General features: G+C 44.1%; 2 protein-coding genes across 3 annotated transcripts in view; one reads left to right on the plus strand and one right to left on the minus strand.

Annotated features, from left to right (window-relative positions):
- Window positions 1-21,015, minus strand: part of cdc73 (cell division cycle 73, Paf1/RNA polymerase II complex component, homolog (S. cerevisiae)) — a 22,793-nt gene extending 1,778 nt beyond the window's left edge. Inside the window, exons 1-15 of the mRNA XM_008287489.1 lie at window positions 20,866-21,015; window positions 20,143-20,248; window positions 19,955-20,024; window positions 19,734-19,796; window positions 19,486-19,538; window positions 18,648-18,736; window positions 18,193-18,406; window positions 17,038-17,136; window positions 16,523-16,601; window positions 15,537-15,601; window positions 6,522-6,579; window positions 3,317-3,352; window positions 3,124-3,211; window positions 1,605-1,766; window positions 845-945 (exon numbers count right to left, since the gene is read on the minus strand). Coding sequence (XP_008285711.1) covers window positions 845-945; window positions 1,605-1,766; window positions 3,124-3,211; window positions 3,317-3,352; window positions 6,522-6,579; window positions 15,537-15,601; window positions 16,523-16,601; window positions 17,038-17,136; window positions 18,193-18,406; window positions 18,648-18,736; window positions 19,486-19,538; window positions 19,734-19,796; window positions 19,955-20,024; window positions 20,143-20,248; window positions 20,866-20,996 — 1,414 coding nt within the window. The 5' untranslated portion in view covers window positions 20,997-21,015. The remainder of the gene's footprint in view (window positions 1-844; window positions 946-1,604; window positions 1,767-3,123; window positions 3,212-3,316; window positions 3,353-6,521; window positions 6,580-15,536; window positions 15,602-16,522; window positions 16,602-17,037; window positions 17,137-18,192; window positions 18,407-18,647; window positions 18,737-19,485; window positions 19,539-19,733; window positions 19,797-19,954; window positions 20,025-20,142; window positions 20,249-20,865) is intronic.
- On the plus strand, window positions 1,774-15,160 carry LOC103361239 (beta-1,3-galactosyltransferase 2-like). 2 transcript variants are annotated; one of them, XM_008287379.1, is made up of 2 exons: window positions 1,774-2,693; window positions 13,353-15,160. In XM_008287379.1, exon 2 carries the CDS (start codon window positions 13,540-13,542, stop codon window positions 14,812-14,814), a length of 1,275 nt encoding a protein of 424 aa, XP_008285601.1. In that variant the 5' UTR covers window positions 1,774-2,693; window positions 13,353-13,539; the 3' UTR covers window positions 14,815-15,160. The 2 variants fall into 2 exon arrangements, with proteins under 2 accessions (XP_008285601.1, XP_008285526.1); XM_008287304.1 differs by lacking the exon at window positions 1,774-2,693 and adding an exon at window positions 11,350-12,215.
- Window positions 21,016-21,304: the final 289 nt, after the last annotated feature.

The following is a 21,304-nucleotide window of genomic DNA, read 5'->3' on the forward strand; positions in this document are numbered from 1 at the left end:
AAACGTGAAGGAACTCACAAAGAAATCCTCATTGAGCATCAAGTCCTGCAGTGTGAACGTAGCCAATCTGTGGGATTGTTCAGTCAGATAATACGCTGTTATCCTGATTGGTGACATCAAATGTCATGTCGGAGTCAGAATCCAAGGCTGTCGCTATGTTAAGGCTGTTTTTATGGGTTCTGTTTGTTTTTCCTAAAAACCTGTCGGATAGCAAGGTTTAGGATTTTTAAGGGTTGAATCATCGAGTCACGACTGTACTTCATTCATGTCTTTCGTCCGATACGCTGATGCAGTTTCTTTTTAAACTAATTTGGTGGCGGTCTGGTTCTGGTTAGAAGGCTCTCCTGCCTTACTTTCAATGGCTCTGGTGATGAAAAACACTCCACTTGTATGATCAGTTTATTTTAACAAATAACACATTTGATATTTTAGAAAACAGAATAGGAACAATAGTCTGGATATTTTCCACACTCATTTTGAAAAAAAAAAAGCCCTGTCAGCTAGATCTGTGGGCTTTAAATTAGCACCAAAAAAAAAAGCCACAGATCTCCACAGATAAGACGGGGATAAGGGGTGATAGTCTACAGCTATTCTGTTTAATCTTTAACAGAGAGAATCAGGAAGTACGTACTGTGGGAAAAACCTCTTAGTTGTTCCGTACTAACACAGTTTCCCTTTAATGTTCTGTTGATCTGTTTCCATGACCGTTTATAATCCTGCTCAGTATCTTCTGTCTGACCTCAGTGTGACTCAAACAAGACTCCAACACTAAAATTATAATCATGTGAACTACTCCATCATCATGTGCAACCGTAAGCCGATGCCAACAGTCCACGTTACTCACTTTTTGCGAAAATGTCGACAGGAGATCCGTCGGGCAGCAGCCACGGCCAGCCTTTGAACTGCCAGGCGGGACCCTGCACGAACACGGCCACCACTCGATCCCTGCAGCGAGAAGCAGCCGCAGGTTGTTGTGAAGAGACAGAGGTAAACATTTAACACGAAACCAAGTCCCCTGCTGCCGGTTAACGTTGAGGCTGCTGTGGTTAATGCTGCGTGATGCCCGGCTCGGGTGTCACGATTACTGCGATGTTGTGCATTTGTCTTTAAAGAGGTTCACTTTTCTAATAATGTGAGACGAGAATGAGGCGCTGACGATGCTGCTGCAGCATCATCGTGCTTCTAGGCGGGCGTGTGCCTTGTTCCTGCAGCGGCGGTGTGAGCGACAAGTGTGAAATGAAAAAAGAAAAGAACCTCTCTTTTCCTTCTTCAAAACCTGACATTAATAAACGAGATTACAACGAGGCCGGTATTGTGTAACGCTGTGTACCCGTGTGCACGTACACCCCTGAGTCATATGTTTTTTTTCCAAGTGATTCAGTGTCACAGATCCATCAGAGGAAGCGGCTGACAAGTGTTCGTTGGGTGATAGGAGTAATCCAGCCAACACGATGCACAACTACTCCTCTGTAGGAAGATGCCACTTTAAGTGTAAAACATCACATTTAAGATCTACATTTTTCAGAGCATTCCATCAAACAGCACGAGAATCTAGTCAGAAATGTTCTTACAACCAAATGTGAATAAAACACGAGGCTCCTCACCAGTCCTGTGGAGCCAGCTTGAGCGGCTGGTCGATGATACGGTACGGCACGGTGACGCTCAGCGTTGTGCCGCCGGGCTGGATCTGGTCTTTGCGCCTCTGAAGCAGAACCTCGTTGTCGCGCTGGAGGCCCTGCTTCTTCTTCTCCTCCGATGTGACGAACCTGGTAGAAGCCCCAGTGAAGGTTTAGACTTCCTCGACAGTTAGACTCAAACGACCACACGTTAAACTTCTCCACCAGCTGAGCAGAACCTGCTTTGCGCTGCAGGTCTGATAAATGTTTGATTTCTCTGCGTGACGACATTTGTTTTGGGATGAAACTACATTTTACTGCTGTGAATATCTGCTGTGTTCAAACAGAGTTACTTCTACAGCCAGTTTCTTCCATATTGCTGCTGTGTTAAAAATGATGACTAGGGAATCCATACTGCAGGATTTAACCACTATGTGAAAGCTCGACGTAAATAAACAACAAACGGTGTAGTCCAGGGGTCTCAAACTGATATTTTGTGGCCCCCTCAAGGGGCGCTGCTCATGCTGGCTGACCTGACAGTTCTCCCTCCTGTTGGGTGGGATGTAGCTGTAAACAATAATTTCCCTGAGGTGCCCTATCAAAGGGACCAATAAAGTTTTATCTCGTCTCTCTTACTTGACATCAAAGTCTAACGTTAGTGCGGCCCACGCGTTTTTCTGACACGCACTTGTATGACTCGTTGCACAGGGCGTTTCCTATTTTTGATCACTTTTTGTAAGAGGAAGCGCTGCCTATTTTACTTTTTCTGTCTCGCTGCTCCTCCTCCTCATTTCGCACATCAGTTTTTAAAAATCAGCTTTTCAGTTTTTATGATTTTTGCACACCAGGCGTCGAGCAGCTCGGTTCCAGATCATTGATTTGTAGATTAAGGTTCAAAAGCAGGGAGCAGGTAGGAGGAGCCTATGTTCTGAAGAACCGTTCATGTTCAGAATTGTTATTAATAAAGATTGAGAAGATCGGATCAGCTGTACTTTCTTTTTGGGAATACTTGAAACCCCGTCTTTGTTTTTTTGTGGAACACTTGATATGGCCCAGACTACCTCCAGCCGTCCTCAGGTACGTTGAGTTTGATGATACCGGCTCTGTCTGTTAGAGAACTTTTACACTCCTGCAGCCTCAGCAGCAGCGTTGTCAGAGATAAAACATTTGCCAAACACACCGGTTAATCCTAACAGCTGCTCATGTAGATGTCGTAAAAACGAACTCTCCAATAAATTAACGATCATTTAACTGAAATTTTAACCTTTATTCAGGCTATAATAAAAAAAAGAATAACACCAATAATAATCCCTCAATATCTGCCCTTAAACTTACTGCTGAGGAACTGTACCACAGGGATCATTGTATATGAACAACACTGCATCTTCCTCGACGGTGCAGCCGCCTCATAACTTATAAACAAAAAAGTGGCTCGACAGCTTTCTGTTCTCCTTTTATGCGAGCCGAATAAAAATGTTTCGTAAGTGCAGTAAAGATTTAAGCCTACTTTAGATCCTGCAGGAGATCCTTTGCATTGAGCATTGTGATGAGTGAGGTGGTGGCAGCGGGGATGATGATGATGGGCGTCCGAGAGCCTGCGGAGGATAAAAACACATGAAGCGAGGCAGTCAAGCAAACGCAGATGTGACAGCAGTAAAAAGTAGTGCTTGTATCATCATGTGCAGGACGCTGTCACGCACCTTTCTTCTGATTTGGTGGAGGTCTGGCTTGTGAAACTAGAAGAAATAAAGAACAATATGATCATAAACAACAGGGGGAAACAGAATTATATTGTCGTGAAAATGCTTTAGACAGACAAATATTCTCCACAACATCCAGCACCAACCATACCTGAATAAATAAAATTAAACTGAATGGGTCCGTTAATTCCTTGCTGTTTCTGGAATGAACCTAAACCGAGCTGTTCTTATTTATGCATTTACTTGCATAATCTGTCTTTTAAGACCCTGAAGTTTCCCCCCCAACATGTTCCCTACAAGTGGCACTGAGCAACAAAAGAAAACAAAAGTGGACGACGGCATAAAGCCTCAGCGAGTCAGGAGTCAGACTGTAAAACAATGCCACAGAAAAAGTATATTTTGGATGCATTTTTTTGAAGGGTATGTCCAGGTGTTCTCCAGAAAAGGTCATCTGGGGACTCGTTTGTGCACAAAGAGTAAACAACTGATGAAACACAAATCATTGACATATTTTACAGCTTACTGGCAACGTGCCACTCGCTGTAGCAGCCACGGCGGTCTAACATGGCGCTTTCCTTCTCTCGCGCCCGGACTTCACCGGCGACAGGTAGCTGCTTTGCCCACTGAAGCCACCCACTGGAGCTCACTGGCTACACAAGGCGTCATCAGCACAATTAGCTGCAGCTGGTTCGGTCTTTAAAACGAAGTCAGAGGGGTAGGAACGTCCCTGCTCTTCGTTTGGTCGGCGGTGGACACGGCATGGAAGGGATTAAATACTAGCTTCCTGCAGCAACTGGAGGTAAAACTTCACGATTCCTCGAAATCATTCACAGCAAAAGGCTCAAAAAGAACATGAATAAATAGAAGAGCTGACTTCCAGGGTGAAGCAGTGCTGCAGGGAGGTGAATCGGGGAAAATGTTGGTTTGATAAAATTGCTTTTTGTTTAATGTGAAAACGGCACGCTACGTTCTGAGATTTGTCGATGAAGCCGAGCTTTTCCAATAATTCTCGCTGTAGGCCGAAAGCGTCGCACACTGATGCCGCTTTGTTGGTCTGCCACGTTAAAAAAAATGGAAAAAGCTGTGGGAGCGTCTTGGGTTGGCGTTTGCCGAGAAGTCAAACAGATGTGCGATTCTTCTGTCCGGACAAAAAGTCCATTCACTGATGCACCTTCATCCAGAAATCATTTGCATATTTTCTTGCAATATTACACAACCTGAGACCTGCTCCATTTTTTCTTTTTTGGGGGGCAATATTTATTTGTAGGTGAGGAAAAAGTGGCAGTATAGGTGGTCCAAAAATATCAGCCATAAAAAACCTTAAAAACAACATCCTGCCTCACAGTACTATGAAACACTGTGGTTTTATTGACCCTGTAAAGCCTGATGTGTGGGTGGGAGATTGGAATAACTGACACATTCAAAGATTTGCCCAGGCGCTTTCCGACGGGGCAATGCTGGGAAGGAAAACACTGGCGCCTGTTTACACGTAGCTAACATGGTGATATGGCAACGGGCCTTTTGGTTTGCACGTAAACCAAGCTACGATCAGATCTGAAAACCAAAGTGGAGGTTTGGGAAAACTCCGTCTTTACGTGCAGGCAGGAGGAGGTGGAGTTTGACGTCACATGTGTGCGACAAAAGCGTCGTCAGCGTCACACGTGTGCGACCATGTTTACAGTTTGGCTGCGTCAGTGTGTTCAAGTATTTTCCTTGTTTTATCCTCTAACGCCACCTCTGTGTCGGTCCAAACAAACGAACCTCGCGCCGTTAAGTAACAGGAAGTTTTCGTTGTTGTGTTTTTTCCAGGATTCTGATTGGCTAGTACGACTTTATGCTTCTCGTCACGCTGTCCCCTATAGGTGGCCTTAGTGCTCACTGATAGTTGGTGACAACTGGAAGCAGCCTCGCGTCAACCAGGTCAGAGTTAGCGAGAACAACGGCAAAAAGCGAACTGAGATTCAGTTTGACCCTGGAGAAGTGTTGCACATGGTAGGAAAAAGCAGCTTTTTTTTCCTTTGTTTTTTCGCAGTGTATGCTGTTTTTTTATCCAGTGGAAGGATTGCTCCACCAATGTGATAGAGAGTTCACAAAAGGACGACAGGGTAGCAATGGATGATGCATGACATTTAAAAAATGTGGGGGTATAAAAAAAAAAAAAACAACTCTTATTTGCATCTGTAAAAGTCAGCTTCTTTCCGAATCTGTAAATGATTCACGTAAGCAAAACGTGTTCCCCTTTATCAGTTTAAAGCATTAATTCTGTGAAGTAACGTGCGCCACAACTCTGCGATAGTCTCAGTTATCAAACAAGCTGCTGATTGTTCTGTTTTCCAATAAACCATAAACCACCAATAAACCAACCATAAACAACCCATCTCTCATTCTGCCCGTGTGCCAAAACCGTGACAGCTTTGTGTCACGCGGCGGCATCTTCCGTTAAACTCGTGAAAAACATCGGTGTAAACAGTTGTTGTGCGGTATCCAGCAGCTAAAACTGCACCAGAAATACCACGAGGCGAGTCCTGCAGTGGGAATTTCTGTGAGCACACTGAGGAATATCAATTAAACCGCTGGTCCTGGGTCACCCCCGTCTCGCATAATCTGTCACTCAGTCGTCTCGCTAATGACTCGTTGACGCCGACTTGCGTGTCGATATCTTGCTCTTCTTAAAGGCGCCACAACGTGGGCTTGCGGGTTCCACTCTTGTTCTAACAGCGAAATCTAAAATGGCAATTTAATCTCTCTGCCTTTCCTACTTGGTCTTTTGTCCAGTGTTCGGGGGCTCAGCAGCTGCCAACTACACGCTGCTGCCAAAACCATTCAATTTGCTGAAAGTTCTCTAATTCTTCCCATTGTCTCTTTCTTAGGTTAGTGTTAATACTTTTTGCATTGTGGTTGTCCCAGTTTGTGTCCACGCAGTGATTATATTACACGGGGTCAATATAGCTGCATAATAACAGCTGTCCACGTGCGCATCTGCGAGGTCGTATAATAAGATAAGACAGAACTTTACTGATCCCTTTTCAGGGACATTACTGTGACAGTTGCATCCCGTCCAACTGTTGGGTCAGCCAGCATGAGCAGCGGCCTTTATAATGAAGGAAGTCTCAGGCAGGACACAGAGCTGTTACACATCTCAGTTAAAATGCCGTCGACACACGAGTGCGCGGCTGAACGGGAATATTTAGAATTCAGCACTAACCTGGACGAGGGACGGGCTGCAGCGCTGGGGTCTGGGCCTTCCGAGCCGACGCTCCTTCCTGGAAAACACAAACACAACAGCACGCCCAGGTCATTTACAAAGACATGCCATCTGAACAGCAGCATCATAAGCAAAGCTACAACTGCAAAATCCAACTGTCTAAAAACATCAGTCGAGAGCAGCTGAAAAGAAAATCTACATTAAGTTATGGTGGGGAAAAAAGGAAGAGTCCATTTAAAGGCTGTGACCTGCTCTCCATGTTAATGTGTTTTCTTATTGATTCCCTTTAGAAGACAAAGTGTGTGTGTGTGAGCACACATGCGAACATGTGGAGGAGGAGGAGGAGGAGGAGGAAGAACAGGGGGCCACACTAGGGGTCACCGTCTAGCAGAAATCCATCGTCCAGGGACGTTCCCACGGCCTGGAGCTCATAATGCCAACTCTGTCAGCGTGCTGAGCTCCGAACCGGCCGGGAATTCAGACGCAACAAAACAACTAAACACAGTTATGTCATAAATGGGCTGAAAAGAAACGGACACAAGTCTAAATCCACAGATTCACGCAAAAGTTTAAAACATCACAAATACTACAAACTAACAGACAATCTGGAGTTAACTACTGAAAAAGAACAGCAAGAAAAACTGTTCAGATTATAAACAACTGACTGCATGTCGCTAGAATATAATGATCTTAAACCTTGAACATAAAGCATGTACAGTTCAGCATTTAGAAGTAGGATTTCTCCAGATGGAGCCATGCAAATCTATCTGAGCTGCAGGAAAGACTAGTTTACTTCAGTAAATACTGGTTATCATGGTTATAATGTCAAACTGTATCTCCTACATGTGGAATCTGACACACTTTAACTACTACTAAAATATTAAATGTGTACTATAAATGCCGATGTTGACACTTGGCCAGCTAATAACAATCAGTTTTTCAATTCATCGATTTATTGTTTAGTTTAGAAAATGCCAAGAGATTGTAAAAACAGACCAAAAACCTGAAACATTCCTCGTGTAGTCAGAACCAACAGACACCTAGATTCCAATCACTGAAAACAAAGAAAAGCAGCTTGGATTTTGGACTCATACATTACTTATTAATCAATTAAGTTGTGGTATAAATGGCTGCGTGTTCATTTTCTCAAAATCCCAACCCAGTGACTTTCAAAGACCGGTCCACGACCTGGCGCTGATCCAAGCAGGATTGGCTCCAAAGATCATTGTCAAAGCTCTGCATCGACCCTCTGCCTGTTAGCAGAGAAGGCCTCAGTGCCCTTCCTGACTTTATGCTTTACAAAGCGTATCTCTGCCGTCAGACGCCATTAAAAAAAATTGGCTGGATGAAAAGACGCATCTCTCTCTAATCATCATCAGCATCAGGCCTCCGGTGCACTTACAGTAAGAACGCACTTTTCAATCAAGTAGAAGGCCTCACAAAACACAGTGCTGTATTCATATACTCTGGATGTGGAAAACCCAGATCAGACAGGAATGAATAATAATGCTCAGAAGTACTGCAACACACAAACAGTCGTGACTCGATAATCCGACCCTTAACAATCCTAAACCTTGCTATCCGACAGGTTTTTTGGAAAAACCAACAGAACCTATAAAAACAGCCTTAACATACTGACAGCCTTGGATTCTGACTCCGACATGACATTTTATGTCACCAATCAGGATAACGGCGTATTATCTGACTGAACAATCCCACAGATTGGCTACGTTCACACTGCAGGACTTGATGCTCAATGAGGATTTCTTTGTGAGTTCCTTCACATTTCCAGTTAATGCGACTTGTATGTGATCTGCTGTGTGAACTTCATACGACCCAAAAGTGTCCCGCATGTGCAGAAGAGGACACGACGACGTCACACGCAGCGAGCGTGTTCAGTGTTTATGGAAGTAAACATGGATGGTAACGGTGGAGCGTATCTGCCACTCCTCCGCCGCCACCGATGGTGGAAACAGAAGTGTGAGCGCTAACTAAACTAGCATCAGCAGCCAAGTACTGCCTGTGTGTTCTGGACACTTCCACCCCAGGGGTCCACTCCGATGGGGTGGAAGTGGCCGGAACGTGCACAAGTGCACCGGTCAGTTAGGCTGAAATCCAGTGATGCGTAGTTTTCTAACAACACACTAGTTATTATAACAACTATGAACAACACTTAACAAGTAATTAGCCTTCCAGCATCAAGCCCTCCTTGTATCTCGACCTCCGTCTTGACAATCCGACAGCCTTGCTATCCGACAGAAAAGAAGGTTTTACATTCAGTGTCAGATTATCGAGTCACGACTGTATTTTGACCACTTCTCTATAATGCTTACATCATCTGATTTCTTTTTTTGCTAGTTTTCCAACTATTTTACGGGTCTTGTGTTTATATTTAAGTGCAAGTTGTGAAGCCCTAATGATGCTACAGGGAAACCTAAAGAGCAGTTTCACACTGTTGCGCATGTAAAGGACCTCTGTGCTGCAGCTATTGTTAAGCTCAAGAGGCCCATTGACATAAATTATTCAGAGCGTGTTTCATCGGTATAAATGCGGAGCAGAGTGTGAATATTTTATAGGATTCATTTAGACTGCGTCAGCAATTAAAATTCATCTGAAGGAGGCAGTAGTCGCGCCCCCAACCCCAACCTGTCCAGTGATGCCAGCAGAGATCATGGCTGCCAGTCCGAGCCATCCAGATGTCAAAACCACTGAGTGTTTAGAAAACAGCTGTGTTCTAAATCTGGGGTTTAGAGGAGAACATCTGGACATTCTCAGCACTTTTAAAATGATCTAAATGAATTACACACAAGCCGGCGTTAACTATCAGTGGGTCACTCTCTCTCGTCATCCTCAGAGCTGACGGGCTCGGTCTATCAGCAGCGATACAGCATCGCCGGCGGTCAAAGATAAACTGCCTATCTGCCCCTCAGGCTCCTGAAATAACCATGTGTTTAAATATAATAGCAGTTGACCCCTGACAGCGGTGGGTCTTTGTCTCCCTTAGCTCATCACCCATCGTATACCGATTACAAAGAGGCTGGTATGTTTTTCTCCTTCTTCTTTGAACCCGATTACAGTGTTGTCATTTTTAGAGTTGCTTTATCGTCTGATGCGGTGTCTGAAACTTGTAATGGTCCTGCCCTTGTCAGGAATGTGCTCCATTCACTCGCTCACCAGTCAGGTGATTAGCTTCTTTATTTATGAGCATCGTTGAATATGTGGTTTTGTGGCATCTGATTGTCAATTAAATTTGCTCAATGTTTTCATTCAAACATTTGTTCTACTGTTCGGATTTCTAATCAATATTCTCTCCACTGTCTGGTTGAGGGTGATGCCTTTTCTCCACCAGGCGTTTACAATCTGGGTTTCAGTCTTTTTTCCTACAGAATGTTTGCTTGCACATCTTTATGCCTCAACAGATCGGCTGATGTAGTTTAATCAGAAAGCATTTAAAGCTCTTATTCGATGCGGTTAATCGATGCCTGTCCTGTGAGCTTCTTTCGTTCTTTTCGTGCTTTCATTGTGTTGAAGTCAAACATTTTTGCAGTCCAGCTTCTGGATATTTGCACTCTCTTTTTTTAGGATCAGGAATTCTTTTTGAATCTGCACGAGGGCAAAACAGAACGAAAACCACCCAACGAACTCTCGACTTCTTCTTCCATGATTGCTTGGATGAACTGGAAGAGCTGGAATCTGTGTAAAAATGATCCTCTTGGTTCCTGGCGTTCGCATAGGCGTCATTTTCACACGTACCGCCCGTCTAAAAACATTGTTCACCTATGGCAGCATGATTCCCAGACAGCTGTGGCCTCTCCCGAGTAGAACAATGCGCCCCCGTAACACCGCTAAGATTATTCAAGAACAGGTAGACGAACATGGCAAAGTGTGGATCTGGCCTCCCAACATGATCAAGCATCTGTGGGACGGGAAGGAACCAATCTCGGATCATGTCCTGATGACGAGGAGTCTGTTTGTGGTTTTAGTGTTGGGACTGACCCTCAACACGGATGAATTTGACTAAAATTTGTGCACTGTGAAACTTCTGACACAGCGTTAGACTGCTGCTGCGATGAAAGCTGGCTGATTAGCCCAATCTGGGGTGTGTTGCTTATCGTAACAGAAAGACACGATAGAGGATTCTGGAAAGTCCTGATTGAGGGTTTATCTGATGCCAGAACTCTGCTATCATGGTGACGGTCATCTTCGGTGTCCCTTAGATGCGACATTTACGCGGAAAAGCATTCCACTTGGTCTGCATTGTGAGCGATAGGATAGCGAGTCGAGTATGAAAAACTGCCTCTTGAAAGGTGGACAGAGTAATAGTGAAAGTATCACTGCTGCACACACGCAAAAAAAACAAGCACTCCTCCAGCCCTACCCTTTCAGGAGAAAATTCCAGCCATATTATAGCAGAACTAAAAAAGACAATGCCTGAATAAAAAAAAAATAAAAATCTAGGCGTTGCAGACGGACACGGCTGACCGAGCACAGCGGAAACATTGCTTTAATTATCTAACACAAGGGGCTGGCATTGCCCACTTTAAAAGTCTGCCTACATGTGGTTTTGAGTTGCAACGTCCATTCCTTCTCACGTAAGATCATGTAATCGGCCCTCTTTCAATCGCATTGGGCAATCTAAGCCTTGCGCAAGTGGCAACACAAAGGCTTCGCTCCCCTCTCGTCTTACTTCACAACATGCTAAACTGAGATAATGCTTTATTCCTCTTTCTGGGGAGTGGGTGTGAATACAAATAGGTCAGTAGCCCAACCCCCCTCCCCTTTAACGGAGCAGGCAGCAACAGCAGCAGAGACGGCGTGACGTGGTGGGAGAGCGTAATGCCACCAAGCCCGGAGCTGCTTTTCAGAGCGAACACACAGCTCACAGCGCTTCCCTCCCGTTCATCTTCCTCCTCCCCCGCCGCTTACACCCCTCCAGCCCTCTCGCAGACAGCACAGCGACAAAACAGAGCGGAGCGTGAGCGGCTGCTGAATGAGCAAAGGCGAGAGAGGAGGAAAAAAAACGAGAAAGGACACACGAGCACATTGGAGGGAGAGCCGTTAACACGTGAATCAAAGAGGAAGAGCGAGAGGAAGCGGGGAGCAGCGCTGAAATCAGAAGGAAAAAAAAAGCTGAACGCAAAGATGTGAGGCTTCTGCATCATTCAGATATGCGCTGCTGCTTTGATATACACAGCATGACAACGAGGGCAGCGAAAGGACCCAGGGCTGCAGATAACTGTCAACCACCGACTCCCTTCTCCCTTCGGTCCGAGGAAGCGGCGGCGGCGGCAGCAGCAGCTCAGCACTGTTAGAATCGAGCCTCTGGGGACAATGCGCCAAGGCAGATGGAGAGACTGCAACACGGGAGCTCTGACACATGTTCTGCCCATGCACACGCTCTGGTGCATGCATGTGGTGAAGAGCCATGAACGCTAAAATTTCCCTGCGATTAATGAAACACAATCCCTCTAAGTAACAGCCAAAAAAAAAAAAAAAAAAGAAAAAAAAAGGGGGGAGGATTTGTAACACGATGCAGAGGAGGAAATGAACGAGGACACGAGCAATCAAGCTCAAGATGTATGTGTCTGATTTGGCCGAGGGGAGCAGAGACCGAGAGGGTGATCAGTCTGCCAGGATTGTAAATTCATCACCGACAAGAACGATGGCTCCCAGAAACAGACTAAGCTAAAACGGGTGAGTTTGTGTCGTGAAGGACTCGCAGACGCACATCAATACGGTGTCACACCAATGCTGTAAAATCAATCGGTTATTGTGCACCCTACAGGATGTGACTGATAGGAGGGTTTCTGAGAGGAAACTCTTGCTTCTATTTCTGTTGATGCCTGCCAGAGAGCCAGCATAAGTCTTTTCAGCTCTCACAAACCGCTCTTTGTCTTGTTGGGGTCCTTTAAAAGGGTAGTGTGTAATTCAGTATATATATAAAAAAAGAAAAGAAAAGAAAAAAAGCTGAGAACACCACTTCAGGGTGCTGGTGGTGCCATAAGCTGCTCATTCTGTAACAGCAAAGGAATCTCGAGATGAAACAGAAGCTCGTATTCTCTTCATTCTTGGTATGAAAGCAACAGAAGACGTGTCTGTATGCAAGCATCTGAAGATCATGTGACCAACAACAAGTTTCTGTCACGCTGATGTACAAGTTCAGTCAAGTTTACAGAGTTGTTTATGTTTATCCCTGATGGTAGGTTGTGAGAAATCAGTGATGCTGCACTGCCGGTTAACTTGTCACGATTTGCTACAACAAGCATTATGAGGCATTACGGTGCTGGTAATCTGTCGAGCCACAAGAGAGCGGTGCAGGGAGGAGTCGGAGCGGAAAGGACAAGGGAATGTATGTCAATTTTCAAGGTTAATAACCATTAAAAATGTGCATCACAATACAAAATGAGACTAAGTTTGTATAAAAATGAACGGGCAAGGACAATACAAACCAGGAAAAAAACAGTGCTATTTATGACCTTTAAAGATTAAAAGAGTTTATTTGCACGTTTCTGGCCACTTGATTAACGTCCAGGTGCAAAATTCTCTCACCTTTGAGCTCTCTCCACCAACTCAGGAGGTGTTGACCAATTGGTTACTAACTTTGACTGCAAAGTTTGTTTTATTTTTACTAAAAACGTGAACCTAAATGGCAAAAACCCGCAACTCGTAATATAAGAATGATATTTCTGTGTCACGATAAGAGACCTTTTTAACACAAAACTAAATATGACATCCGTTGTCATGAAATACTGATGATAGCAGCTTAATCGGGACACTGTGAGATGCTGCGTCTAACTTACTGCTCATGTACTCTTCTCGTTTGTCCTCCAGGTGATCACCGGACATCAACAGAGTAATTTACATATATGGAAATAAGACATCAGCACAGGGTGAAAGCCCCTTAAGAGACTCAGCAGATACCTTTCACACCCTCTCCGGGGATCAATACCTGGTGAGAAGCTGCCCACGACTGCCCTGAAGTGTGACAACTGTCGAGTGGATTAGCGCTGGCAGAGCCATGCAGTGGAGACGACGCCACTGCTGTACGCATGCAGCTAAACTCCTTTATCTACTCTCACTGTTGGGCGTCCTGGTCTTTCTGGTTCAGCAGGTGTGGCAGCCGAGGTTCCCTGGTATGCCCTGGTGGAGAGGCCACCCGGTGGTGTACGGAGGTGGAGGACTTCATGCCACCAAAGCCAAATGGAACACGAGTGCCTCGCATTCAGTGTGGAGGCTTGTGATAGTTCCTCAGCCGACTTTTAAGGCTGACGCTAACATCAGCTCCCAGGAGAAGCGAGGTGTTTTCCCTCCTCAAGCAGATCCAAATTTCGAGAACAACCTTGCAGCAAACACAAGCCAAAGTGAAGTGGGAGACCTTAGTGGCACAATAACCCAGGGGCCTTTCCCTTATATCCTCAATGAACCTAACAAATGCACAGAGAACAGACCTGCACCGTTCCTGGTGCTGCTGATTGCCACCGAGGCTCGGCAGGTGGAAGCAAGGAACGCCATACGGCAGACGTGGGGGAATGAGAGTGTGGCACCCACTCTGGGATTTATACGGCTGTTTCTGCTGGGGAAGAAAGAGGGAGAGCTGGGACTTCTGCAACAAAGGATGCTAGAAGCAGAGAGCCGGAGGCACCACGACATCATTCAGCAGGACTTTCTGGATTCCTACAAAAACCTGACCTTAAAGACTTTGATGGGAATGAACTGGGTAGCGCTGCACTGTCCAAAGGCAAGCTATGTCATGAAAACTGACAGCGACATGTTCGTCAACACCGAGTACCTCATTTATAAGCTGCTCAAGCCAGAACTGAGGCCGAGGATGAACTACTTCACAGGAAATAACATGAGAGGATTTGCACCCAACCGAAATAAAAACAGCAAGTGGTACATGCCCCCCGAGCTGTACCCGGGTGAAAAGTATCCCACTTTTTGCTCTGGGACTGGTTACGTCTTCTCAGGAGACGTGGCGAGGAAAATCTATCAAGCATCTCTAAGCATCCGCTACCTGCACCTGGAGGACGTTTACGTGGGAGTATGCCTGGCCAAGCTCCGGATCGAGCCCACTCCTCCACCCAATGAGTTCCTGTTCAACCACTGGCGGGTGTCTTACTCCAGCTGCAAGTACAGCCATCTGATAACGTCACACGGGTTTCATCCCAACGAACTCCTCAAGTACTGGCACCACCTTCAGAGCAACAAACGCAGCGCCTGTCTCAACATGTTTAAAGAGAGAGCAGGCAAACCACACTCCAACAGAATGGCCGGAGAGAAAGCAGCTCACTGACTGACGACAGCATTCACAAGCTCCTGGTTACGTCAGGATTGACATATCAGCACATTCTCTTCTTAGCTCGATATTGAGGGTTTAATCTGAGGGTTTCTGCATAAATACTGTATGAAAACTGATGAAGTGTTCTGAAACTATTGCCAATTTTTCTACAAAAGAGATGAAAACCGTTTCTGACCACTGAAGAGTTTACGTACACAGTTCTATTTTGTGAAAGGACGAGCGGTGTTTCACTGTGGTGCAAAAGCTATTTTTTTTGGGTAACTAATTAGCTCTACCGTATGTGTTTTATAAAACTAAAGTGGACAGGGTACTGCAAATAAACATTTCCACATGTGTATCAGATAGTCATAATGTCATTTAAAAAAAAAAAAAAACTCTCAATGTGAACTCTGCAGCTACAAGTTGAGATTGCTGCAGACTGTAAAAGCAGCTGTGACTCGGTTTCCTTCCTGTAATGCTGATTCTCTTCAAATGATATCATTAGAAGGACTCAGAGACATTTCTTTTTCATAGTTTGTTTACATTTAAAAATTATGATTTCTAATTCATCCAATTTACCAACTTGAGAACGCACACGAGTGCCAACACACCGACGCTGTGACTCATGACTTCATGATAAACATCTAATTTCAAGGTCCTCAGTAAACGTGTCTCATCGAGGTTTCGGCTAGCAGCTGTTCCTGCAGCCCTGTGAGCAGACAGAGTGCTTTTCTTACCGTCACTGACTTCAGGGTCATGCCGTGGTAGGTGCCCATGGTATCGATTTTGAAACCCTCGGTTTCTAAGAAAGCAAAGAGTCGCAGATTACTGGCAGAACAAAAGGGATCATTTTCAAAAAAAAAACCCAAGTGTAATTAAATATAATGCCTGAACACAGTATTGGATAACACGTTTCAGTTCTTCTCAGCTCATTTTTAAACACTTTCAAGCTTTTCAAGGAAACTTCTGATCTTTCCTTTATTTATTTTTTTTATGTGTCATCGCTAAAGCATAAAATGTGAGCAATAAAATCCCTCTTTCCAAAAGTGTACAGTTTGACAGCTGACACTGTGATGTGGCTAAAAATGGCAAAAGAGGTGAGCGACTTAAAAAAAGACTGTCCGTGACGTGTGGTCGGCATGTACAACAAAACAACAGCCCGCATATGGTTTTTAATAGGCCGCTGTGTGACTCATGCTGCAATAAAGACAGACGCAGACGTTTTATATCTGATCTTGCTTTCATTTTTTTTTAAAAGCATTATCACCTGATTTACTAATTCATCGTCAGTATAGTTCAGTTTCAGCCCCCAGGCTAAAAGCTATTTATTCCATAAAACACAGTCTCAGACTAGTTTACAGCATCAGGTTTTTTTCTGGCACTAAGAACCTGTGAAGACTGTAATTGTCTTGGTTTTGCTCTAAGCAGCAGGTGCAGGATTTGGGGTGAAGAACACAGTCTGCCTGGAGAGAATGTGATAGTCCTACAGAAGCATGTCTATCGATTGCACCCAGTGGAAATCAAACACGTCCCTTATAAATAAGTACAATGGTATTCCGGTAGGAGGAAGTGATGCTGCTGTGCGGGCTCTGCTTACATTTTCCAGAGGTGATATCAAGCATTACCGACCTGCGGATCACTGCTGAAGCAAGCGATACACGCTGTCACACCTTTGGAAAGAATCAGTACTATAATCAGCAGCAGACGCTAAAATGAAACTCACCCTCTTTTCCTTTGAAACGCTCCTGATCGTATCTGTTGTAGGCGGCCGGGACAGGCTGCTTGTTCCTTAGGGACGGGTCCTGGGAGCAAGACAAACAATTAATTCCAGCACATACCCGCCAATATGCTCGTTAGTCTAAATCTTAGCGGCGATCAAATCTCTTCCTGCACAGATAATTACCGAGGCTTGTCCTAAACATGTCTGTCGCTTTGGACAAAACCCTCTGCCAAATGAATACGTGTACATTTCAGGCGTGATTTATCTGAGAGCTGCCATGTGTGAGAGCTGGCAGCCGTTAAGGTCGGCCGCTTAATGGGCATCAGCTGACTCTTCAGCCACGCGGCGAGTTTGATTGTTTATGATTTGAACATACACAAACAGACATAAGCGAAATCACTGCACATCCATAAGCCTGTTGTTTTGACTGCTGTCTGGTAAAATGCATAGGACCTTTAATATTCGAGGAAACAGAACTCTAAAATGATTATAAAATCAACTGAAAGCATCATATTTACCACTTGAGTAGTGTTCTGTGCTGGTCTCTGCTCCGGTGCACGGCCTTCTTCTCTGGCTTTCACGGACTGGAGGATGGCAAAGATGTTCTTCGAGAAGTTCTGCGAAGGAGCAGATATGTACATGATGAGCTGAACATCCTCAAACAAAAAAAGATGTGAACTTTCCTTGACGAGAAGTTCAACTAAAATACATTTTAAAGGAACGTACCAGATGTTAATTACTCTGTGTTTTCAAGGGAGCTACTAAATCTAAAACCATAAATTGTACATCTTATTCAGAAACACACTGTGGTAAAAAGGTTGAGATATCTGACAACATAAACACATATAAGTCAACGTTAGCCCCATTGTCAGCAAAAATAAGCTCCCAGAGAGACATGCAAGAAAGAGATGTGCTTTAAAACAGCATCTTGTCAAGTGTAAAAACACATAACACTGTTTAGTTTAAAGGCCAAACCGCTATCATTTAAATATAATGGATAAAAACACCATCAACTTTCATATGAGCATGTAAGTCCATCTGTGAAAATCTTACGTTTGCTGCCATCTAGTGGTTAAAATCTGCCACATACTGTCCAAGTTGAGCCATTTGGCTGTTTTCCCACAACCCCGAGGCCACTGTATCTGAGAGCTCAACAGGTTTGATAAAATACAAACTCTAGTACATACAGTAGTTTGACGTTCAGCTACGAATGGAGGCCTGAAATCCCCCTCCAGCGTTCTAGCCGGTCTACACTCACGAGTTCACATCACAAAACGCTGCTCAAAGTCACCATCAGTACGATCCCACTGTGACGCTGGTCCATGAAACATGCTAATGACTGTTTCCCGTTGTATTTCCGTGGTTGCAGGACAAGAGCAATAAGATTTAAAGAGCTCTTGTCCATGTTTACAGAATGTAATGTACAAGGCAGCTGTAGGTTTAGGATGACTGCAAGAAATCAAAGTTTCAGGGTCAAACCTGAGAACACCCTCACATCCAAAACACACAGAAATGCAGCAGCTCTAGTGAGTCAGAGTTGCAACGTGACAGTAATTTCAATCCAAAACAACAATATGTGACTGAAAAAAGTCACACGATACCCTAATGTGTATTTGAGAGAAAGTTCCAGCGTTTTGAGAAAACATTACTGGATGTCATAGGCTTAAAGTGACCTTTCCAGTGCTCTGAAGAATGGTTGTCCTGGTCCTCCAGACCCTCTCTCTGCTGACAATATCCCTGGTGACGTCCACTTCTGCGTCCACAAAGCTCCTCTGCTTCAGGGTTATGTCGTCATCCAGATCTGTCTTGATGGTCGAACGTTTCTTTGCCATAATCTTGGCTTTGATGGCGGCGATTTTCTCCACTGACATGGCCTCGGACAGCGACCTGGAAAGAAAAGGACCAAAGTTTTGATAATGTTGACAGCTGTCTGCTTCGCGGTGGGTACGTGGGTGTCAGCGTTCGCCAGACAGGCGACATATAGAGCAATCAATTAATACTGACCAGTTTCTATAGATACTACAGAATAAAAATAGCCACAAATTCCTCTGATGAAATCATATGAATTGGGGAGGCTATTGTTTGTATTTTGAAATCCCTTTATGCAGAATTATTGTTATTCTAATACCTGATCTGGTCAGTCTGCACAATGCCCTCTTTGTGGCCTTCCAGACGGGCGGCCAGACGCTCCTTGTCCAGACGCACTCGCTCCTCATCCTGAAGATGAAAGCAGCATTTACACTATTAGCAAACTACAGAACAAAGCCTGATGTAACAACAAACATCTGCGATTTGCTAAGTCTGAGTTTATAAAAGTCGTACTGCACACATCAGGATTACGTAAGTAAGCAGCAGCATTGTAAAACTGGTGTTGTTGATTGAGCTTAATGCAGAGTTATGAAATATATCGTGAATCACACTTAACATTTGGGACAAAATCTAATAAGTTACACTCTCTACCAGCTACACTGAATCCTAACTATTGTATCACTCCTCCCTTTGCCTTGCATGAGATGAAGGAAGTTACCCTGTTACTCAGCTGAAAGAAAAATTTTGCAACTGAACCATATGCACAGACTGTCTTGTTTTGGCCACATAAACACTGGCTGTGTTTTTCAAATGCCACAAGATGCTATGTTCATTAACTGCATTTAATAAAAACTCATATACACATTTGTAAACATGTTGGTCTTACGCCGTGTTTTTATCAATACCAATAATAAAGAAAAAATGTAAGAAAGTTGTACATTGCTTTCTCATAAACACTTTACTTCAGACCTACACCGACAACTGTACGCTGAAATTGTTATTTTGTGTGGATCAGAGACTCAAACTTGGTGAGTGTAATCCTCCAGGGCGAGACTGAGCTGCACTGACCAACATGTGATTATGAAGTTATATGTGGTTATTAGTTGTCAGTTTAAAAAAAAAAAAAAAAAACACTCAGGATATTCTTGCATGCTTACCTCAATCCGTGGTTTTTTGGCTTCAGAAGATACCTCATCAGCTGCTCTTTTGACTAAATAAAAACAGGACAAAACAACCATTACTTCTTAGTTTTGCACAGACTTCCTTCATTTAAGCAGCACAAATCCAATACATAACATTTGAAAGAAAAAAAAAGCGACATGACATGGTATTATTCTATCCTCAAACAAATCTGAAAGATTAAAGGTTCCTGCAAATTCCACATAATTTATATCGAAGAAATTACCTTGTGTTGGCCTTTGTAAACCTATTTCTATAGGCGCACTTCTGTCGATGCTCGTTGAAGTAGCTGCAAAAGCACAAAAGCGGTTAATAGGTTATCTACATCTTCGAAGATCAACAGGACAAAGGGTGCTATGCATAAAGTTTTAAACAATGAAACCTGCCATTATCATGTTGTAGTGAATCAGATCAACACACTGCAGGCTGACCACAGACTCTACTTACAGCTTTCTCCATTGAGATACGACAGTAAGCCCTTTCGATCGGGTCGTCTGACAACAGGGATGTTCTCTGTCTGGAAGCACCATACAATCAGGTCACTCAAAAACACTTTCAGAGTACAGAAATGTGAAGGATGTTGCATGTGAGATACAAAACCAGAGGCAGAAACAGAGGCAGGGGATTGCACTTACTGCAGCTCTTCGCACATACGACGGATGCGGCAGATGCACATTGTTGAGCAAGAACAAGATTGAGTCCAAAGTATAGTACTCTTTGGGCTGACCCTCTTTTCCAGTACTACAGGAAGAAACACAGGCAGACACATAAGAATCACTCAAGCTTTAGGAGCACTTGATGGTAAACGTACACATGGATCGTACACATAAGCGGCTCTGGTGTCACATAAACACTATCAACAGTTATCCGGCTAGCAGCTAATCTGCTGTTGGCTGCAGCTTTGTTTCCTGCGTCACATGGACAAAGTTTGCTTTAAGCATCGTAAAGAAAGCTGCTCACAGTCGCTATTGCTGGCTTTATAAACGCAAGTGTTTCCCCTTTGAATTTATTAATCACTACCTCTATAGGAACACAACTCAGAGCTAGCTTACGTCGCTAATTAGCTAGCATCACAAGTTTGGCTCTCTCGAAAATACATTTTAAGTTTGAAAGCATAAACAGACATTAATGACGGCTAGCAAAATAGGATACGCGTTCCGTGGCACGAAACCTTCGTATCACGCTAAAGTAACCAAAAAGTGCTTCAAGTTTTAAGCAAAGCAACGAGGAGTTATGTTAGCATCTTAGCATCCCGTAGCTAGCGAGCCTTCCGCCGTCACTAGCACCACAAGGCACCGCTGAGCTGCAGCCGCGGGGCCTCCGGAACACATTTACGCATATTCTTAGCGCTGACATACCCCCAGATTATGTAGTTGGTCTTGACATTTTTCGGCCAGGAGAACTCTCCAAATATCACTTCGTCTCCTTTCGCGACGATTTCTTTTTTCTGGATGTTATACTGACGAAGAACACTCAACACATCCGCCATCTTCACTTGTCTTGATGTAGTGTGTAGCCGAGGCCCCCAGTTATCAACATCATGCGGCCGCGCAGGATGCCTGATCAGAAATAAACTTTCATTAAAAAAATATTATTTTACACTAATTTTCTTCTAGCCATAAAATTAGGAATTCAAACAGTAGATGCATTTTATTAGTTGCTGTCTAAGCTGATTAAATACCGGTGCTTTGCATAAGGTTGTCTGTGTAGATTCTCATTATCCAAGTCATGATAGTCCTGTTAGTAAAAAACAAACACACCTGTCAAGGCCAGTGATATACTCAGATGATACTACAA

This window comes from Stegastes partitus, unplaced genomic scaffold (genome assembly GCF_000690725.1).
Source record: "Stegastes partitus isolate 25-593 unplaced genomic scaffold, Stegastes_partitus-1.0.2 Scaffold0, whole genome shotgun sequence".
Taxonomy (NCBI): Eukaryota; Metazoa; Chordata; class Actinopteri; family Pomacentridae; genus Stegastes; species Stegastes partitus.

Coding starts and splice junctions, on each gene's coding strand:
- LOC103361239 (XM_008287379.1), top strand. CDS start 13,540: ATGCAGTGGAGACGACGCCACTGCTGTACGCATGCAGCTAAACTCCTT.